A 19,433-nucleotide genomic window follows, 5' to 3' on the forward strand; every position below is an offset into this window, starting at 1 on the left:
TGGACAGGACGGGCAGTCATGCTCACGGCACTGGCACAGCACATCCACAGCACTGGCACAGAGACAGCACAGACACAGCACTGGCACAGAGACAGCACAGACATAGTACAAGGACAGAGACAGACACAGCACTGACAGAGACAGCACAGACACAGCACTGACAGAAACAGCACTGACAGAGACAGCCCAGACACAGCACTGACAGAGTCCAGGGCGAGCACATCCACAGCACTGGCACAGACACAGCACAGACAGCACAAAGACAGCAGAGCCACAACTGGCACAGACACAGCACAGACACAGCACAAGGATCGCAGAACCACACAACTGGCACAGTCACCGCACAGGGACAGTACAGATACAGCACTGGCCACGTCACCCTCCACAAAGCACGGGGGGGGGGGGGCTCAGCTACAAACGGTGGGGGGCACGGGCTGGACCTGCTGAGAGCGGGGGGACGTGAGGGATATGGGGGGGGGGGGGGTTCGGCCACGTGCTGCGTCTCACCCCGCAGCGCGGTATCCGTGTGCTGCAGCAGCTGCTTGAAGCGCGTGGCCGTGAATTCCTCCTCCTCCTGCTCCCCGTGCTTCTCTTGTTTTTCGTCGGCGCGTGCCACCTTGGGGGGCCTGGCCCCCTCCCCCGCGTCTCCGTTCCCCCGCTTGGCCCCCATGGTGTCTCTGGCGCACACACCGCACACACACGTCTCTCACGTGCCCCCCCCCCCACACACAAATGTCTCTCACGTGCCCCCCACCACCACCACGTGCCCCCCACCACCACCACATGCCCCCCACACACACGCGTCTCTCACGTGCCCACCACCACATGCCCCCCTCACACACACACGTCTCTCACGTGCCCCCCACCACCACCACGTACCCCCCCACACATACACGCGTTTCACGTGCCCCCCACCACCACCACGTGCCCCCCCACACACGTCTCTCACGTGCCCCCCACCACCACCACGTGCCCCCCACACACACGTCTCTCACGTGCCCCCCCACCACCACCACGTGCCCCCCACACACACGCGTCTCTCACTTGCTCCCCACGCGTTCCCCACCACCACGTGCCGGTACGCGCTGAGTGCCGTAAAGCAAAACCTTCGTGTCGTAAAGGTCGTCTGCCGTAAGGGCGGCGCTACTGTACCACGGTGTTTGCGACTTGTCGTAAATGTGAGTCTCGTACAGCATAGGTGCTGTAAGGTTAAATTTCGATTTAAAGCTTTCGTGACTGCAGGGATTCATCTTCTTGGTTCTTTCGGTAAAGTCACGTAGAAGGGAAGTAATAAAATAATAAAAATAAAACATAATAAAACAATTCTCACGACGTTTCGGCCACAACGCAAGCAGCCATCCTCAGGCGAAGAATGAAACACCCCAAGCTTGGAGCGTATATTTAAGCTGGGTTAGAGGGGGGGGAGGTGGGAAGAAGAGCGCCTAAACAAAATAATTTGCATATCAAGAGGAATTCAGCATATGGAAAATGCGTAGGAGGTGGGCGGGGGGGGTTCCAAATCAATACTATGCCCGTGCATTATGCAGGATTAGCAGCATCAAAGGGGGGGGGGGGAAGGGGGGGAGCATTAACAAAGGAAAGGAATGTTAATAGTATGTAGCTGTAGTTACTAAACAACCACGTAAAAAACTACAGTATAAACTGCATGACAAACTAAAGTATAAACTACATAGCATCATCAGTAAACTTACTATACTCTACAATAAGCTGAGTTACTAACAGTAAGTAATACATGAAAAATTCTACGTTGTAAAAAAAAAAAATTATATAATATGCTTCCATCTAAACTTTATTCTCTTACATCACACGCGTCTATACCGTACTATATACTTCCATAGGCAAAACCAACATTAAATTACATACTGTATTGCTATAAACCACCCTATACCTTATACATTTTTAATATAACACTATGTATTATTCTACCCACCCTAATGTGTATCAAAATGGTTTATTACGTCCTTCCAGTGATTGCTAAGCCAGAATCCATCCTCTCGGTTAAAATTGTCTCTGTGTTTGTAAATGTGGATCGCCTCATGTACGAATCTCTCATGATAGCCAGATGGCTTGCAGAGAACCTCTGTCTTGGAGAAGTCAATGTCATGTGAGCCCACTGAGTTGTAACAGTGATCTGCCACGGCTGAGGTGTTTGTCCTACAGTGTTTCAGGTCAGCTTTATGTTCACGGATGCGGTCCGAGACATGTCGTTTGGTTTCCCCAATGTAACTGCTACCACAGAGGCAACTTAGTTTGTAGACACCAGGGTACTGTATGTCTGGAACCACATCTCCAAAATCCTGATTAAACACAAGATCCAGGTCCGATTCAACACAGTACATAAAATCCGTGATCTGGTACCGTCTGTAAAAGATGTGGTTCCAGACATACAGTACCCTGGTGTCTACAAACTAAGTTGCCTCTGTGGTAGCAGTTACATTGGGGAAACCAAACGACATGTCTCGGACCGCATCCGTGAACATAAAGCTGACCTGAAACACTGTAGGACAAACACCTCAGCCGTGGCAGATCACTGTTACAACTCAGTGGGCTCACATGACATTGACTTCTCCAAGACAGAGGTTCTCTGCAAGCCATCTGGCTATCATGAGAGATTCGTACATGAGGCGATCCACATTTACAAACACAGAGACAATTTTAACCGAGAGGATGGATTCTGGCTTAGCAATCACTGGAAGGACGTAATAAACCATTTTGATACACATTAGGGTGGGTAGAATAATACATAGTGTTATATTAAAAATGTATAAGGTATAGGGTGGTTTATAGCAATACAGTATGTAATTTAATGTTGGTTTTGCCTATGGAAGTATATAGTACGGTATAGACGCGTGTGATGTAAGAGAATAAAGTTTAGATGGAAGCATATTATATAATTTTTTTTTTTACAACGTAGAATTTTTCATGTATTACTTACTGTTAGTAACTCAGCTTATTGTAGAGTATAGTAAGTTTACTGATGATGCTATGTAGTTTATACTTTAGTTTGTCATGCAGTTTATACTGTAGTTTTTTACGTGGTTGTTTAGTAACTACAGCTACATACTATTAACATTCCTTTCCTTTGTTAATGCTCCCCCCCTTCCCCCCCCCCCCTTTGATGCTGCTAATCCTGCATAATGCACGGGCATAGTATTGATTTGGAACCCCCCCCGCCCACCTCCTACGCATTTTCCATATGCTGAATTCCTCTTGATATGCAAATTATTTTGTTTAGGCGCTCTTCTTCCCACCTCCCCCCCCTCTAACCCAGCTTAAATATACGCTCCAAGCTTGGGGTGTTTCATTCTTCGCCTGAGGATGGCTGCTTGCGTTGTGGCCGAAACGTCGTGAGAATTGTTTTATTATGTTTTATTTTTATTATTTTATTACTTCCCTTCTACGTGACTTTACCGAAAGAACCAAGAAGATGCTGTAAGGTTGTGAGGATGGGACTGTACGGGTGTTTACGACTGTATCTACCGTAAAGGTCTGTTTATTTACGACTGTCGTGAACACTGATGTCGTGAAACATTCCAAAAAGCCCGCAGACGATTCCGTGAAGCTCGCAACGTCAGAATCTTTGTTTACACCGGAGGAGGAACCCGACGAGCTATGAAGCTCTGTTCCACAGAATTATATCAACAAACAGTACAAAACAGAGAAAAGGTAAGCATGCCAATAACAAAATATCTACCAAGTACACATTGCACACATAACATACATTGCGCAAAGCGTGTTCACCTACCGTAAAGCAGGTATGTAAATTACGACTGTCGTAAAGTGTCGTGAATGTGTGTCACGTGGTGGGCAGGCGCGGGAAGATGGCGCGAGGTGGCGAGGCCGCGGAGTCGCGGGGGGAGCCGCCGTCACTGTCGCCGCTCCACGAGCCGCCGCCGCCGCTCGTGGAGCTGCTGCTCGGGCCGCCCGCAGAGCAGCAGCGCGCCGAGAGGCTCTGCAGCGCCATCGCGCAGGTGACCAAGCCGCAGCAGCAGCAAGAGGCTTGGAGACGCGCGCCTGCGACAGCAGCGGTGGTGGTAGCGACCCCGTGGCCGCTGCTGTCGCTGCGGCTGCTGCGTTTTCATGGACGGGGAGAGAGCAGAGGAGCCATGGGCGTCCTCACGTCGTCGTTGTTGTCGTCGTTGTTGCGTTTAGTCACACAGGAGAACCTGTCTCGCCGAGTGGCAAGACTATTATCTCAGGAGGGTCATGCCAAGTTTGGCGCAGCATGGGGAACGATGTTGCTTTGTATCGGGGTTGCTTTTGTGTCGCTATGGGAGTAAAGCGGAGAGCCCGCAGGGAACCCATGCAGGGCAGAGGGAGAGAGAGATACAGACTCTCACACACTCGAGGAGGGCACTCGCTAGGGAGTCCTGCTAAGTTCTCGTAGTCCTGTAGTTTTCCATGCTACTTGCGCGTGTGTAGTGGTTAGGTCGACTCCACCTCAAGTGAGTACCTGGTGCGGCGTGTGGTAAACATCGCCACGAGGGAGACAAAGGCAGCGCCGTGCCTGTTTCCTTAGCTGCTCCCTAACAGCACTTGCCCCAACAGTCTGTTAAAGGCTACGCGGGGCTTGGTATTAGCTGCCGACTGTGGTGTGTCCAGCACAGCTGGTGCATCTGCCAGTCATCTCAATTGACCCATGGCACCTGGGTCTGACCCGTGACATCCCGTGTCAGCGAACCTTCGACACGTGGCCTCAAAGTGCACCTAGCCTGGCACAAGCGCCGTGGTGACGTCACCGCCACTTCGCGATGAACGACTGTTGTTGCTGTCCGCGTGCGTTGTAGAGGGGAGTGGCGGCTCTTGGGAGTCTGAGCGGCATGGACCACGCGCAGCTGGTGGCGCTGTACCGAGCCCACGTGCTGCCGCTGCCCCAGAGGGAGCTGAGAGGAGACTCGCACTGGGCCCGGCGAGTGACCCAGAGGGGCGGCACGCGCGCGGCTCAGCCAGCGGGGTCACCAGCAGGGTACGTTTTGTGGGCACACCCCGAGTGTCACTCCTTGCATCCCACTGGGATTTTTGCACACAGCATTGATATACGGGGCTTTTTCTGGAAGACTTTGCTATTTTTTCCTGGATTTTTCTGTTTTGCACGAAGTCACTTTAAGATGTTTCTTGTTCATGTTTTTGTTTGTTGCAGTTGCACCCGATTCAAGAGCCGAATGGCTCACAGGGCTATACCAAATAAATGAAACTGAAAACTGAAACATTACAGTATCACTAATGCTAACTACTAAGGGCGTCACGGTGGCTAGATGCCAACTCCCTCGCCTGGTATGTAGGAAGTCGTGGGTTCGATCTCGAACCTGATGCCTGTTGTATATTTGAGTTTGATTGTTCCCCCCGTGGTCGCGTCGATTTTTCTCCGGGTCCTCAGTTTTCTGGCCACATTTAGAATAAACAACACGTTTAGAGTACAGTAAAACCTTGGATTGCGAGCATAATTTGTTTCGGAAACGTGTTTGTAATCCAAAGCACTCGTATATCAAAGCGAATTTCCCCATAAAAAATAATGCAAACTCAGATGATTCGTTCCACAACCCAAAAATATTCATGTAAAATTATTAATACAAAATACCTTTTAATATTTTTATTATTTAAATTTAATGTAAAGTAGTCAAATTTATCGTGGCTGGTGTGAGGGAGACGAGAGAGGAGAGGAGGAGGGGGCCATTGTTGCAGTACAGTTACTAAAGAACAGTCCCTACACTTGGACACAAAATTAAAAAAATGCTTTACACACACGTGGTCACAACACTATAGTAAACAATATACGCTCGCACAGATGTTGACTATACGAGTGAGGCACGCCGACTGAGACCGAGCATGGGAGACGATTACCCACAATCCCGCAGCGAGAGAGAGAGAAGAACCATCGGCTCAGTTGTGATCACGTGACGCTCGGCAGACAAAGCGTATACTGTAGGTACTACTCGTATTGCAAGACCTCGCTCGTTTATCAAGTTAAAATTTATCAAAAAAATTTGCTCGTCTTGCAAAACACTCGCAGACCAAGTTACACGCAATCCAAGGTTTTACTGTATTTGGCCGCAATACATTTCCAGATGATAAGCCACTTCGCTGGGCTATCATCTGTGGCCAGGTTGCTTCTGAAAAAGAGCTATATGGCTCAGTGGGCTTTGCTTGGTAAAATAAAACATTTAGTTTAGTTTTACTAACTACACTCGTTTATCCAGGGAAGCCTCACTTAAGATTTTTCAGGAGGGTACTGCCAAGTTTTCGCAGACGGGAGTGATGCTACTGTTATGTGTTTATCCCAATTGAGTAATTTGCTGAAGTTAATTTTGAGCATTGGGATGTTGTGGTCTTTTTAGCTATGGGAGGAAATTGGAGCAGCTGGAGGAAACTCGTGCAGAATAGGAGAAAATACAAACTCTCTCACACACACACCCGCTTACACGCATTCTCACTCACGTATACACTCTGCAGAACAGGGAGTTGAACATACAAAGGCCACACAAAAAGGCCACGCAGAAAGGCACCCCGGTTGGGAACCTAACCAAGGCCCTTCTTGTTGTGAGGCATGAGCGTTACCACTGAGCCACCCAGGCACGCTGGGCTGCAGCAATAACGCAGACCCCGTGACCCGTATGGAAATGTGAGTTATTCAGTAATTGTGCAGTGCAGATATCACAGGTGATATTGTGAGAAGGGAATGGGTTCGATTTACAACTCTTTCTGTGTGGAGTCTGTATGTTCTCCCCCTGTTCTGCATAGGTTTCCTCCCATAAATAAAACAGCAGTATAACTGGTATTGGCCAAACATCCCCATGTTGAAACATTCCCTGCACATTATTCATCGCCCCTGCACTAATTACTGCAGACTGCCAAAAATAGCACATTTCGTGATAAGAATGGCGCAAATACCTAATGCACTCAATTCTAAATATTTACGCCTGTGTTGGTATTCTCACGTGTGGTATAAAACGAATCGTACACGATGTGATCCGTTTTAACCGGTTTTTTTCACTTTTCATTTGTATTTCGTGTAAATAGAACCTTGGATTATAATTTTTTGACTCGTAAAATAACCAGTGCCAAAATGCTGCTCTCCTTCCCAGATTGAAACATTGGAATGAAAACCGCAAGCGGCCTCTGATAGTTTTCGACGGAGCGTCGACAAAAACAGTGATTAAAGTGCGGCGCGTCTCGGCAGAGGGAGGAGGAGGCACCAATCCTCCAGCCACAGAAGGAAAAGTCGCCATCAAAAGCCCAGTGCCCAGCCTGGCCCAAGTCTCTCCCAGACTCCCGGAGCCCTCGAATGGGGCAGCGCCCACCTCCCCGAGCTGCGTACTCTCGAAGGGTGCAACTGCACCCGGCGGCGACGCCGTGGGCTCGGTCAAGGTGAAGAGAGTGCCGAGCGTGGACCCCAAACGCGAGGTGGGTACGAGTGGTGAGGGAGATAGGGTCACACTCACTGTCAATCCGCAGGCTCTACGAGCACTGAAATGACACCATTCATAGTCCATGCGCTAGAGCAGAAATTAGTACAACCTCAGGTCCCATCCCATCCCTCTCTGCGCCTCCCTTGCTCTGCGCCCAGTCTCACTCTCTCGCTCCTATTCCCTTCTCGCTCCCCTTCCCTGGAACCAACTCCACCAGCAGCAAATAGAGCAACCATCACCATTATCACCTACTAAGGAAAGCTGTTTCGGGTGTGGACCAATCAACTTCAAGGACAGTGCATACATTATCAGAGTTATGTTTTTTGTTTGCATTACGACTGCAGGTATTGTGGTCTATGCAAACATGACTCCTTGTAAAAAAGGTGTCAGTTTTGTTGCCCGATAAAAGGGTAAAACACCAATTATCATATTTTTTTACTGGCAAATGAGGTTCCAATGGTGTAAATGCTTACCCCGAGCTCTCATACTCTGATGATGCATTGTCTTTGAGTTGTGCGCCTTTTGACATCATCTGGTCCAACACCATGTGAGACTAGGCTCTAAGGAAAGCTGTCTCGGGTGTGGACCAATCAACTTCAAGGAAATTGCATACATTATCAGAGTTATGATGATTGGTTTTTTACCCTTTTGTCTAGCAACAAAACTGACACCTTTTTTTACGAGGAGTCATGCTTCCATAGACCACAATACCTGCAGTCATAATGCAAACAAAAACATAACTCTGATAATGTATGCACTGTCCTTGAAGTTGATTGGTCCACACCCGACTCCTTGTAAAAAAGGTGTCAGTTTTGTTGCCAGATAAAAGGGTAAAAAAACAATTATCATATATTTTTTTTACTGGCAAATGAGGTTCCAATGGTGTAAATGCTTACTACCACGAGCTCTCATACTCTGATGATGTATTGTCTTTGAGTTGTGCGCCTTTTGGCGTCATCTGGTCCAACACCATGTGAGACTAGGCTCTAAGGAAAGCTGTCTCGGGTGTGGACCAATCAACTTCAAGGACAGTGCATCCATTATCAGAGTTATGTTTTTTGTTTGCATTATGACTGCAGGTATTGTAGTCTATGCAAACATGACTCCTTGTAAAAAAGGTGTCAGTTTTGTTGCCAGATAAAAGGGTTAAAAAACAATTATCATATTTTTCTACTGGCAAATGAGGTTCCAATGGTGTAAACCTAAATCTCATAATCAACGTTTTTGGGTGAGATCGCATTATTTATAAATGTGTCGTAACCCTCCACCACCCGACACGGCCAATCAGCAAAAAAAGTGTCACGTTGATAAAAGACAAATAGTTCACTGCTTTAGCCCACCGTTGTGTTGAAGTGTGAAACCACAACATTTACAATTTTTTGAGTACGACGTTTCGCTGGTAATTGCATCCAGCATTATCGGGCAATTCGCCAGAATGGTGAGGCTCTGCTCTTGCTCCCGGTCTTAAATAGAGCAGCAGTAGGGTGACGTCATCATTTAACTCATCAGGTGCAACGATTTGAGGTGGAGTAATCAGGCAATTGTTACGATGTTAGTTGTAGATTAGTTGTAATGTGTTATTGGAATTATATGCTACGTTAGTAATCAGTTAATTAGTGTTTGTTTCCCATATAAGGAATTGTAATGTGTATTATTTAATAATACGCTTCCAGGCCGCACTAAGCCTGTAGCTGTCTGAGCGGTTAAAGTTATTTCTGTTTCTCTCAATTTCAATGGATTCTCTAATTAGTCTTTGCCAGTAGTAACTAGTTTTACACAACACTTCAACGTTATCAAAATCAATTGAGTATCCCTGTTGGCAAGCATGTTCTGCCACTGCCGACAGTTGTGTTTGAGATAGTTTAATATTTCTCTGGTGTTCTTTTAGTCTTATACTAATGTTACGCCCCATCTGTCCAATATAGCATCTGCCACATAAACAATCCGATATACACCTTCTGTTGATAATTTAGGCAATTCGTCTTTAGTGCAAGTTACTAGTTTTTTAATTGTGTGTACTGTACCAAATCTTACTGTAATGTTTTGCTTTTGCAAAACACGGGCTAATTTGTCAGTTACTCCTGAGATATATGGTATTTTAATTGTTTTAACAATCTGATCGCTTTCAGCAGTGTTGCTTTGCGATCGTGATTTGGCATTTAGTGCTCTATTAATTTGAGCATTATTGTAGCCATTCTGTATTAGTGCTTCTTTAACATGTTTAATCTCTCACTAGACTTTCACCATCTGACACTGTTTTAGCCCGATGTATGAGCATCTTGAGAAGAGAGGATTTCTGAGCTGGGTGATTATGCGAATCTGCATTCAGATAGGCATCAGTGTGCGTTTGCTTTCTGTAAACGCTGTGTGTTATTTTACCATTTAGGTCATGTCCAAGTAAAATATCCAGGAACGGGAGTGTGTTATTCACCTCCATTTCCATGGTGAACTGGATGGCCGGGTTTTGTGCATTGAGATGATTTAGAAAATCGTTAAGTGTATCTTTACCATGTGGCCAGACAACCAAAGTGTCATCCACATATCTAAACCAAAAGGATGGTTTTAATGTGCTCGAGGCAAGTGCTCTTGTTTAAAAGTTTTCCATGTACAAATTTTCTATAGCAGGAGATAAAGGAGAGCCCATTGCTGCTCCTTCCCTTTGTTTAAAGAAATTGCCTCTCCATAAGAAGTAAGTGTTATTTAAACAATGGTCAGCGAGTTTCAGAATATCTTTTGGTAAACCTGCAGGGATTCATATTCTTGGTTCTTTCGGCAAAGTCACGCGACTTTACCGAAAGAACCAAGAATATATAACCGGAAACGAGTGAACTTTAAACAGTAAATAAGTAACAAAAGTAAATATCCAAGAAACAAGTAACACATAACTGGTAGATAAGTAAGTACAGTTTTAGCACTGGTAGATTGCGCACTGCAGGAGATAATAGCGGCATTACGGTAATGCCGTCGCCTCGCCCCCAACCCCCCACCTCTCTCCCCCCCAGCTGCCCCACCCCCAACCCCCACCTCTCTTCTCCCAGCTATCCCGTCGCCGGTAAACAGTGCGCGCACTTCAAACATTGTCGTTTAAATGTGCAAACAATTTATTCAAAACGTGATAACGTGCAATTTGAGTGCGAGAGGTTTATTCAGCAGTGCTTTAGTCAAAGGTAAGTGCTGCTTAGTGGATAGTCTAACCATGAAAACATTTAACGAGTTATGACATGTCACACGTGTAAAATATTTTTGGGATAACCCGCACCTCCATATACCCCGCAGGGTCTTGTTTTGTTTGTAAAAAGTGGTATACCAAGCGGGTTATATGCTGGAAAATACGGTAATTATCAAATAAACGAGGTTGTTGGGGGGCGCCTATGGCGTAATGGACACAGCACGGCTCTCCCTCAGGGCAGCAGTGGAGAGAGCGCGGCTCTCCCTCGAGCCAGCAGTGGAGAGCACGGGGGTCCCTCAGAGCAGCAGTGGACGGAGCACGGCTCTGCCTCACTCACTCACCCGTCTCCTCTGAGCTGCATGCGATTGTGTGTGAGTGAGCCGTGTGTGAGTGGATCGACCGTCAGCTTTCCGTGGCTGCGTCTCCGGCGCTGTGGCCGTGATGTTGCTGCTTCTCGGGCCTCCGAGGTGTGGGGTGCACCACAACATAAAGTGGGCAGCTCCCGGTCACGTGACGCACTTCAACCAATCCGGGGGCGCGCGGTCACGTGACGCACTTCAATCCGTGGCGCATTAATCACAGTCACAGAATGACAGAGGGACAGATCTGGGCTATTATCAAATAAATTAGCCATTGTTGGGCTACAGAAAACGGAAGCACTAAACTTCCGCCACCTTAGGTGGTGACGACAAGTGAAGGACATTTGCTCTGGGCTCACGGAGCAATCGGACCCAGGCGGTTGGTCTCGCGACTATGGGTCACACCGTGGAGCTTTCTGCGGTCTTTCAACCGTGGCTGTGTCTTTTGTTTCCTGCAGGAGAAGTCGGTCGGGAGCCCTGAAGTGAAGTCAAAAATCCAGCGCATCAAGTGGCCCTGATCCCCAGGGCCTGTGCCGCTCTCACACACCCCCCAGTAGTTTTGCGCGCTGCCGCCGCCGTGCGTACAAACCGCAAGTTTTTATTTTCAGGCGTTTTGTCGGGTTGTTTTTACGCAAGGCTCACACAGAGGTCACGTCCTTTATGTTATTTTGTGTTCCTTTAAGAGTCCCTCGTATGTTTTTAGCATGCAAAGGCATTGTTATGACAGTGGTGTTGTACATATGTAAGGTGGGAGGGGGGGGTACGTCATGTTTTTGAAGACAAATGCCATCCTTAAAACTCGGCCTAGCATCGAGGCTTGTTGTTAAGCTCCACCTTGTGTGCCGACCTTCGTGATGTTGGGATTAGTTAACATTAAGCGCAAAACTGAAGGTTGTGTACTTTTCTAATCCTGTTTGGGAGATTTATTTCCGTGAAACATGGACGAATGAACGTGTGGCTTCGACAATGTTCACCTTGCTCCGTTTAATGCATACGGCGAGTCCTCGCTTAGCGCGCAACATTCACACGCAACGCGCTTTCACTTACACGGTTCTTCGATTAGGGAACACTTCTCGCACAACGCGGAATGCATCCCTTAACGCGGATTGCTCATCGTTAAAATGCGGAACGCACACCGTTATTACGCGTTCCGCAGTCGACGATGAATTACTTTCTTGAGCTGCGCGGCCGAGCAGTGATACAGTATTCAGTAGCGCTGTGGTGCGCCCTCGGTTATTAGTCCTGCCATCTCACCGCTTGTACGTGGGTACATCGTATCTCGCCAAACTTATTACGGGGAAGTTTTTTTAAAAGCGTGTTTTGCTTAATGCGCCACTTTTCAGGAACGCATCTACCACTACCGTGTTAAACGAGGACTTGCTGTATAAATGCTGGCCATGAGCGACGGAAGAATTGCATTCAGCTGCAAGCACATGAGCGTTGCGACCATGCAGGTGGACTGGTTTTAAATCGCAGCGTGGTATGTACGTTACATATCCAATGTAATAATGCATGGGTGATACATGTACTTTGCTGTTTGTTTTCAGTGCAATTACTTGATTAAATTAATAAGCTTAACAGTTTAGTCTCATCTCACGCTGGTTTGCTTCCAAGTTCTACGTTCTACTTGTGTTATTTGATCTGTCCGCAGTGACTGAACATTAAACCTTTACATCTTTGGATGTCTTTTCATATACATCTTTGGGCGTCACAGTGGTGGCAAAGTAGTGACACGCGCATCTAGGTTCGATTTCCAACTCGGGTACCGTGCGGAGCTTGTATGTCCTCTCTCCTCCTGTTCTGCATGGGTTTCCTCTGGTTCTGCAGTTTCATCCCATAGCTAACACAACACGCAGTGTAACTGGTATTGACTAAATATCCCAATCGTGAAAAATGACTCAATTGGGATTGCACACAACAGCAACTTTGCATAACCCCCAAATATTTTTATGAACCCATTGGCTTTTACCCAAAAAAATCCCGAAAATGACCCATTTACAGGATGCTTTGAATTTGTGGTGCAACTTGTATAAATACTTAAATGTTTGTAACCATAGGCAGTCTTTAAAGTTTATCTCCGTAAGTAAAGCAGTTGCTGGGTTGTGGGTAAACGTTGAAATCATACGAGGTCAACATTTATCTTTAACTTAAGTTGCTCTTTAAGGGCTTACACGGTGACAAATGCACACGTGTTGAATTTAATAACACGAAGGAAATGGGCCAGAGCATAGCTGTCCAGTATTCTGTATGTGGACTGAATTTTTTTTTTGCAATGTTAATGCTGCCATTAAACCTAGATCTGCACTTGTGAACATGACTTTTCTCCTGAACTCCGCACTGTTAATGTTTTCCGTGGTCATCAACAACGAGATGGTTGAAATCGATGATTAAAAACCATTTTATTTGGGGGGGGGAAAGCATTTAAAGCCATGCACAAACACAGTGAATACATCCCTGACGACCACCAATGGGGAAGCTTAGAGCATTAGCCAGCCTCACCAACGCCAATCCAACACTGCATGCAACTTTTGAAGCCAACACTGCTTGGCGCGCAATTAAAAACCTTCAAGAATAGATTTTTACCATCGTGTTAAAACAGACGTTCAACTTCAGTAGGTTCCTGCACCAAATACTAGGTACCGTTAAATGGACCACAAATTAACGTGAATTTCCTAAAACCGTTTGTTACCATCACCACAATACACTGCCTCATCACACGTGGAATATGTAATGCTAAAACTACGCGTGTTGCGACACCACTATGGCCTACTGTACATGTACCCGAGCGCTGCTGATGCATCACCACGCTACTCACTACGTGCACAGACGTCAAGAACGAGCAGACCGCAAACACTGACCCCAAGCGCATCAGTCCGAGTGTGATGGCATTTCATTAACCGTTTAAAGATTACCCCAAATACACTCACCGAGATCCAAGCTACGCTTGCCATGATTATCACTGCACGGGAATAATAAACTTGATTTGTGCTCAAAAACCTAAGAGCCGGGCGTGCTGCTCCCGGACAAACTGATGTCCTGGCCAGGAGAATTAGATGTTTCCGATTAATTTCCTGCACACCATGAAGAGAATAACTTTGCCAATACGCTTGATTTTACAAATATGTAGGAAATGGGTTAAAAGTAGGACGCATCAGGCACTTTCTTTGAATCCATCTGCCTGGCTGGTCCCTCAGCCTTCAGCCACTGGTACACCTGCAGAAGGACAGCACAAGCAGCGGACCGTCAGGCCAAGCAGGAAGGTCAAACGCCCAAAGGTGACATTTTCATGATGCTTGTTTACCCAGGAAAGCCTCAATGAGTCAAGACTTTTTTCAGGAGTGTCCTGCCAAACGTTCACAATCTATGGCTATGTTGCTGTGTGTGTAATCCCAATGGAGTAAATTTGCAGTGTAATTTTTCAAGTTTAGCAATTTGGACCAAGACAGCATACAACTACTCGTTTAGAATTACAGCATGGGATCTTCAATGTCCGCTCTGAAGCAGTTGGCACGTACTTTATGGTTAATAGACTGATCCCTTGCCCATCGCGGCAGTTATGGACTTGATAAAAGCCACAATTGGCAAATCCGCAATCCGCACACTCAAATCAAATGGGTAACAGGGTTTGATTCACGGTTTGTAATATGACACCCACCCCTCCTTTTGTTTTACGTTACTCAACATCAACCCAAACATTAAACAGTAAGTATTTTGAATGTAAAATTTGATTAATATTTTCTATGGTAAATGTATAGAAAAAAATTACGTAGAGTATTGTAAATTACAGGAAGAAAAATTGCGTGTGGCTGATCCTCACTGGAGTCTGGGAACACCGCGTGTGACCTGGGACCCCGCCGCTTGGAAGACAAGATGGAGACAAGACGGCACTGCGTGTTCTTCCGTGGCAGCATCATCAAGAGTAGCGCAGTTACGACGCGAACAGAAATCTCGCTGTCAACCGCGAATGGTGGAACCACGGGCATGATCAGCGAACTGTACCTCCATTAATTTGGCGCGAAAGCAAAAAACCGCGATAGCTAAACTGGCGAGAGGGAAGCATTTGCTCTACACATCACGGTATTAACCAGGATGGCCTGCTAGATGTAAACCGCGAACCTCTGCAACAAGCGGTGAATGTGCACTACAACTCAGCCACTCACCGCCCCCACACACATTAGGCCTCATCATAACGGTCCCCGTATGTAATCTGACTCAGCCACAACCTCGACTGAGCCGCCTCACGGTGCGCACCTGTCGGGGGGGAGCCTAGAGGTCGGAGTCAAACCAGGCCATGTGGCCGTTCTCGCCGGGGTGCGGCGGCAGCCCGTTCATATCCTGGCGGGGCAGGTCCTGGTGGGATAGGTCTCCCATCCCGTCCGGGAAGTCCTGGCTTCTGTGAGGCCCTTCCAGCTCATGATCCAGCATGGGCTCCATGCCCATTGGCTCTCCAGGGTAGCCTGCATGTGCAGAGCGCCATAGGCAACAGTCCACACTGAACACCTGCACAGGAATTGTATTCAATATTGCAATCCACAAGTTTAATTAATTAATTAATCCAATTATAGAATTCGAATAATTTATCCTGGAATAATCTGATTAGCTATAAAGCTCTTTTTCAGATATCCGGTAGTTCACAGATGTCCAAAGTGTGTGATGCATCCCACTTTTAACATTCCATTTAGCCTGTTTAAACAAGAAAGCCTCACTGAGTGTCAAGACTCATATCTCAGGAGGGTCCCGCCAACTTTTTACAGCATGGGATGATGTTGCTTTATGTGTTTTTTTAGCTATGGGTGTAAAGTGGAGAACATGGGAAAACCCCATGCAGAATAGGGGGAGAGACAACATACAAACTCTCACACAAAACAAAGATTCCCCCATATATCCTTAACAGACTGTTGGGGCAAGTGCTGTTAGCAAGCACCTATAAAGGCCACCACGGCACACGGGGCGACTGGGTGGCCACCACCATACCTGGCCGCCTTTGTCTCCCGAGTGGCGATGTTTACACACCGCACCAGGTACTCATTTTGGGGGGGGGGGGGGGTGTGTCGACCTAAGGGAGGCCCAGAACCAGTACAGATAACACTATTTAACACAATTTTTGTTCCTGGGTAGTAAGTGTTATTTCGGAATTGTTTATGCTTAATAAGTATTTGTGTCTTTTCGTTCACATAAAGTCAGAAAAAAACAACATTAATCAAAATTAACATGCATTTATCAAGTAATACAAAGATGGCTACTAAAGATTTAGAAGTAGTTTTTCGAGATTTATGATTATACTGTAAATCACTTTCACGAATCAGCCCCCAAATGTAGTCTCGCATCATGTTCTCGTTATACTGTCCATGGTAGCGGCGTTTAAAGTCCAGTATATCCTGGTGGAAGCGCTCGCCTTGCTCCTCCGAGTACGCTCCCATGTTCTCCTGGAATTTAACAAGATGAGCAAGGATATGGATTTTGAGGAACATCCAACAGCCCATTGTGCCGTAGTTCTTCACCAGTCTCAACTAGTTCCACCTTGTGATTTCCCAGGAAGCCACAAACCACTGCGACAAAGCTGTTCCAAGCTGCTTTATCCTTACTAGTGAGCTTCTTGGGGAATTCATTGCACTCCAGGATCTTCTTTATCTGTGGTCCGACGAAGACACCAGCTTTGATATTTGCCTCAGACAGCTTAGGGAAGAAGTCTTGAAGGTACTTGACGGCTGCCGACTCCTTATCTACAGCTCTGACAAATTGTTTCACAAGGCCCAATTTGATGTGCAGTGGTGGCATCAGCACCTTCCGGGGGTCCACCAGTGGCTCCCACTTGACGTTGTTCCTTCCCACAGAGAACTCGGTCTGCTGTGGCCAGTCCCGCCTGTGGTAGTGCGCCTTGGTGTCCCTGCTGTCCCAAAGGCAAAGATAGCAAGGAAACTTGGTAAAACCGCCTTGGAGACCATCAGGAATGCCACCATTTTGAAGTCTCCGATGACCTCCGAGCCGTACTCATCATACTTCAAGGCGTCCATCAAGGTCTTGATGCTGTTGTAATCCTCTGAGGTGCAACAAGTGAGCCAGGGGAGGAGACGGGTACTTGTTACCATTATGGAGCAGCACGGCTTTGAGGCTCCTGGATGAACTGTCAAGAGGTGCCACTCATTCTAGTTACAGGCGATTCCGATTGCCTCGAATCGACTGGTCACATTGTGGCAGAAGCAGAGCCCATCTTGACGGGTGAAGAAGCTGCAAAAAGGTTGGTGACGCTTCCTCTGATCTGTGACTTGCACACTTTCATCCAACAAGTTCCACTGCTTGAGCCAAGACGTCAAAAGCTCAGCATTGGACTTGGTGAGACCAAGTCACTCCGATCAAGTCGTTGACTTGGGTAGTATGGGTTTCTCTCCTCAGCTCCACCTCTGAAATTGTCATCTGGATCTACATCTTCCTTGCTCTCTGACTTGCTGCTCTCTTCGCAAGACGGCTGCTCTCTTCTCTCTCTCCGGAGGAGTGGATACGGGGAGCTCATGGCAGTGTGGCACCTGGGCGATGAAGGAAGGTCCGGATACGTGATAGCAGGTGCATTCTTGCAAGTCTGACGTTTGGAAGGGTCCACCATGCAGAAGCAGCAGTTGCTTGAGTGGTCAGTGGGTTCCCGCCAAATTATTGGGATAGCGAACTTCATGGCTCTCTTTTCCCCTCTGTGCCATCCGACAAAAATACATTTATTTCACCCATCACTAATGTGTAAGAGATTCTCACAACATTTTTTAATGATATATTTCTTCAATAACATTGAAAATTGTAAAACATTTTAAAATTATAAACTTTTACTATTTAAAAATTTTTAACAAATTTTATAACATAAAATTCCGAGAAACAATTGTCCATCTTGTTGTGTATACGCCCCCTTTTTATTTTTTTTAAATATTATTTGTTAATATTTTTTTTTTTGAATTATTCTGCCAACATATAAAATATCGTTTTTAATAGACACGGGGCAACGTGAGAACGGACACGCCCCCACACTCCCACAGATGTGCGCACACCTCATTTCAAAGGAAAGAGGGCATGAAAGAAGGGTAATCAAGATCATAAAAACTCCCCGAATTTCACACAGGAGGTACAAGGGAGGGGGGAATGGCAGGCGGGGGGTTGGAATGACACCCTCTCGAAAAAAAAGCCGTGCAGGGCCGGGCACCACGGAGGAATATATAATTATATTCTTAACAAAGGAAACAACATTGACGATAAAAAAAGCACATATGGGTCTTTGAACCATGTTAGATGCACAAGTACCAACTTAGCCATGAATATTAAGCAAACAGTATCCATCCTCACTCCAATTGAAAACCAGAGTCGCGATTCATCAATTGTTAATTAAATACGGACATTATTTACCTTAAATAATTCCTACGCGGCCGGGCCGAAGCACCAAAGAATAATTATGACTTGGGGGTCCAAAACAAAATTCCTAGCCGGGATAGCAGATTAAATAATCACAAGAAGTCAAATAATAAGTACGGAATTAAAGAAGAAGAGGAATCAAGGGCGGATAAGGCTCTCAAAATTAACCAAACACAACACCCATGGGAAGCGAGCAACACGACCGTCTTTGTCTTTCCGAGAGGATCTCCACACGCAGGCACAAAAGCGAGGAAATTAACACGCTCTCGGAAATAAATAAATAAGCGCATGCACCGGGTGCTTCCACCGTGGAAACAACCGTCTTTGTCTTCCCACAACACGGACAGCAAAAATTGCACACGCAAGGAAATAACATTTCCATGAGAGATCGGGTCACGATGAAACATCGGGAACACGGTTTCGGCATAACTGGGGCATAATGGAAATAAGTCGCATTTCAACTTCCAAACCAAAACAACTTAAGCTGTGTGAGACAAAAGATATGATCCCGAGCAAGGGAGGGAATAATTAAGCTCGCTTAACGCGTAGGTTTTCGCGACAAATATTATTCAGTAACAAAACATGGATTCGAATATTTCTTTTATATATATAACTCGACGCGAATCATCGGTCTGACTAATGGATAACTCCGGTGGCGCCGTCACGAGGCCCCCACCCCCCCCCCTTCCAGAACGACACACAGCTGTGTCTTCAAAGCTAATAAACACACGGACGGACACGCACACGACACACACACACACGGATGCAGATGGTCCCACCCACAGGAAGGTTTTATGACAGACTTTGAACAACTCGGGAAACGGAGTGGATTTTCTCAATATAAACCGAAGGAAAATCCATTCAAGACAGATCGTCAGGGCCTCTGGCCCCATCACAGATCTCCAGGGCTTCGGCTCCAACTCTTCTCGTCGCCGCCAACGAAGAAGCTTTTCGTCATCCAGAAGGACGAGGTTCGCGGGGTGCCGAGGCGCATCGCCTGACCCAAACGAGTACACGAGACTCAACCCCCTTGCCGTGTCACCACGCCGAGGTGCATCGCCTGCCGCACACGAGTGTACGAGCCCAGCT

General features: G+C 46.7%; 3 protein-coding genes across 4 annotated transcripts in view; 1 reads left to right on the top strand and 2 right to left on the bottom strand.

Moving 5' to 3' along the window:
* LOC144730113 (nucleolar pre-ribosomal-associated protein 1-like) overlaps positions 1-1,312 on the bottom strand; it is a 60,277-nt gene extending 58,965 nt beyond the window's left edge. Inside the window, exons 1-2 of the mRNA XM_078610683.1 lie at positions 1,045-1,312; positions 508-677 (exon numbers count right to left, since the gene is read on the bottom strand). Of these exons, the coding sequence (XP_078466809.1) occupies positions 508-677; positions 1,045-1,250 (376 nt within the window). The 5' untranslated portion in view covers positions 1,251-1,312. The remainder of the gene's footprint in view (positions 1-507; positions 678-1,044) is intronic.
* A 2,247-nt stretch (positions 1,313-3,559) lies between these two features.
* Positions 3,560-12,635, top strand: C2H2orf49 (chromosome 2 C2orf49 homolog). The gene is made up of 5 exons (XM_078610749.1): positions 3,560-3,687; positions 3,833-3,992; positions 4,809-4,987; positions 7,104-7,422; positions 11,414-12,635. Exons 2-5 carry the CDS (start codon positions 3,843-3,845, stop codon positions 11,471-11,473), a joined length of 708 nt encoding a protein of 235 aa, XP_078466875.1. The 5' UTR covers positions 3,560-3,687; positions 3,833-3,842; the 3' UTR covers positions 11,474-12,635.
* A 702-nt stretch (positions 12,636-13,337) lies between these two features.
* The window catches only part of LOC144730142 (catenin beta-1-like), a 69,061-nt gene continuing 62,965 nt past the window's right edge, over positions 13,338-19,433 (bottom strand). For both annotated transcript variants that reach the window (XM_078610728.1, XM_078610735.1), the window contains exons 16-17: positions 15,207-15,412; positions 13,338-14,168 (exon numbers count right to left, since the gene is read on the bottom strand). In XM_078610728.1, the coding sequence (XP_078466854.1) occupies positions 15,222-15,412 (191 nt within the window). In that variant the 3' untranslated portion in view covers positions 13,338-14,168; positions 15,207-15,221. The remainder of the gene's footprint in view (positions 14,169-15,206; positions 15,413-19,433) is intronic.

Source organism: Lampetra planeri, chromosome 2 (genome assembly GCF_965212315.1).
Source record: "Lampetra planeri chromosome 2, kcLamPlan1.2.h2, whole genome shotgun sequence".
Classification (NCBI taxonomy): Eukaryota; Metazoa; Chordata; class Hyperoartia; order Petromyzontiformes; family Petromyzontidae; genus Lampetra; species Lampetra planeri.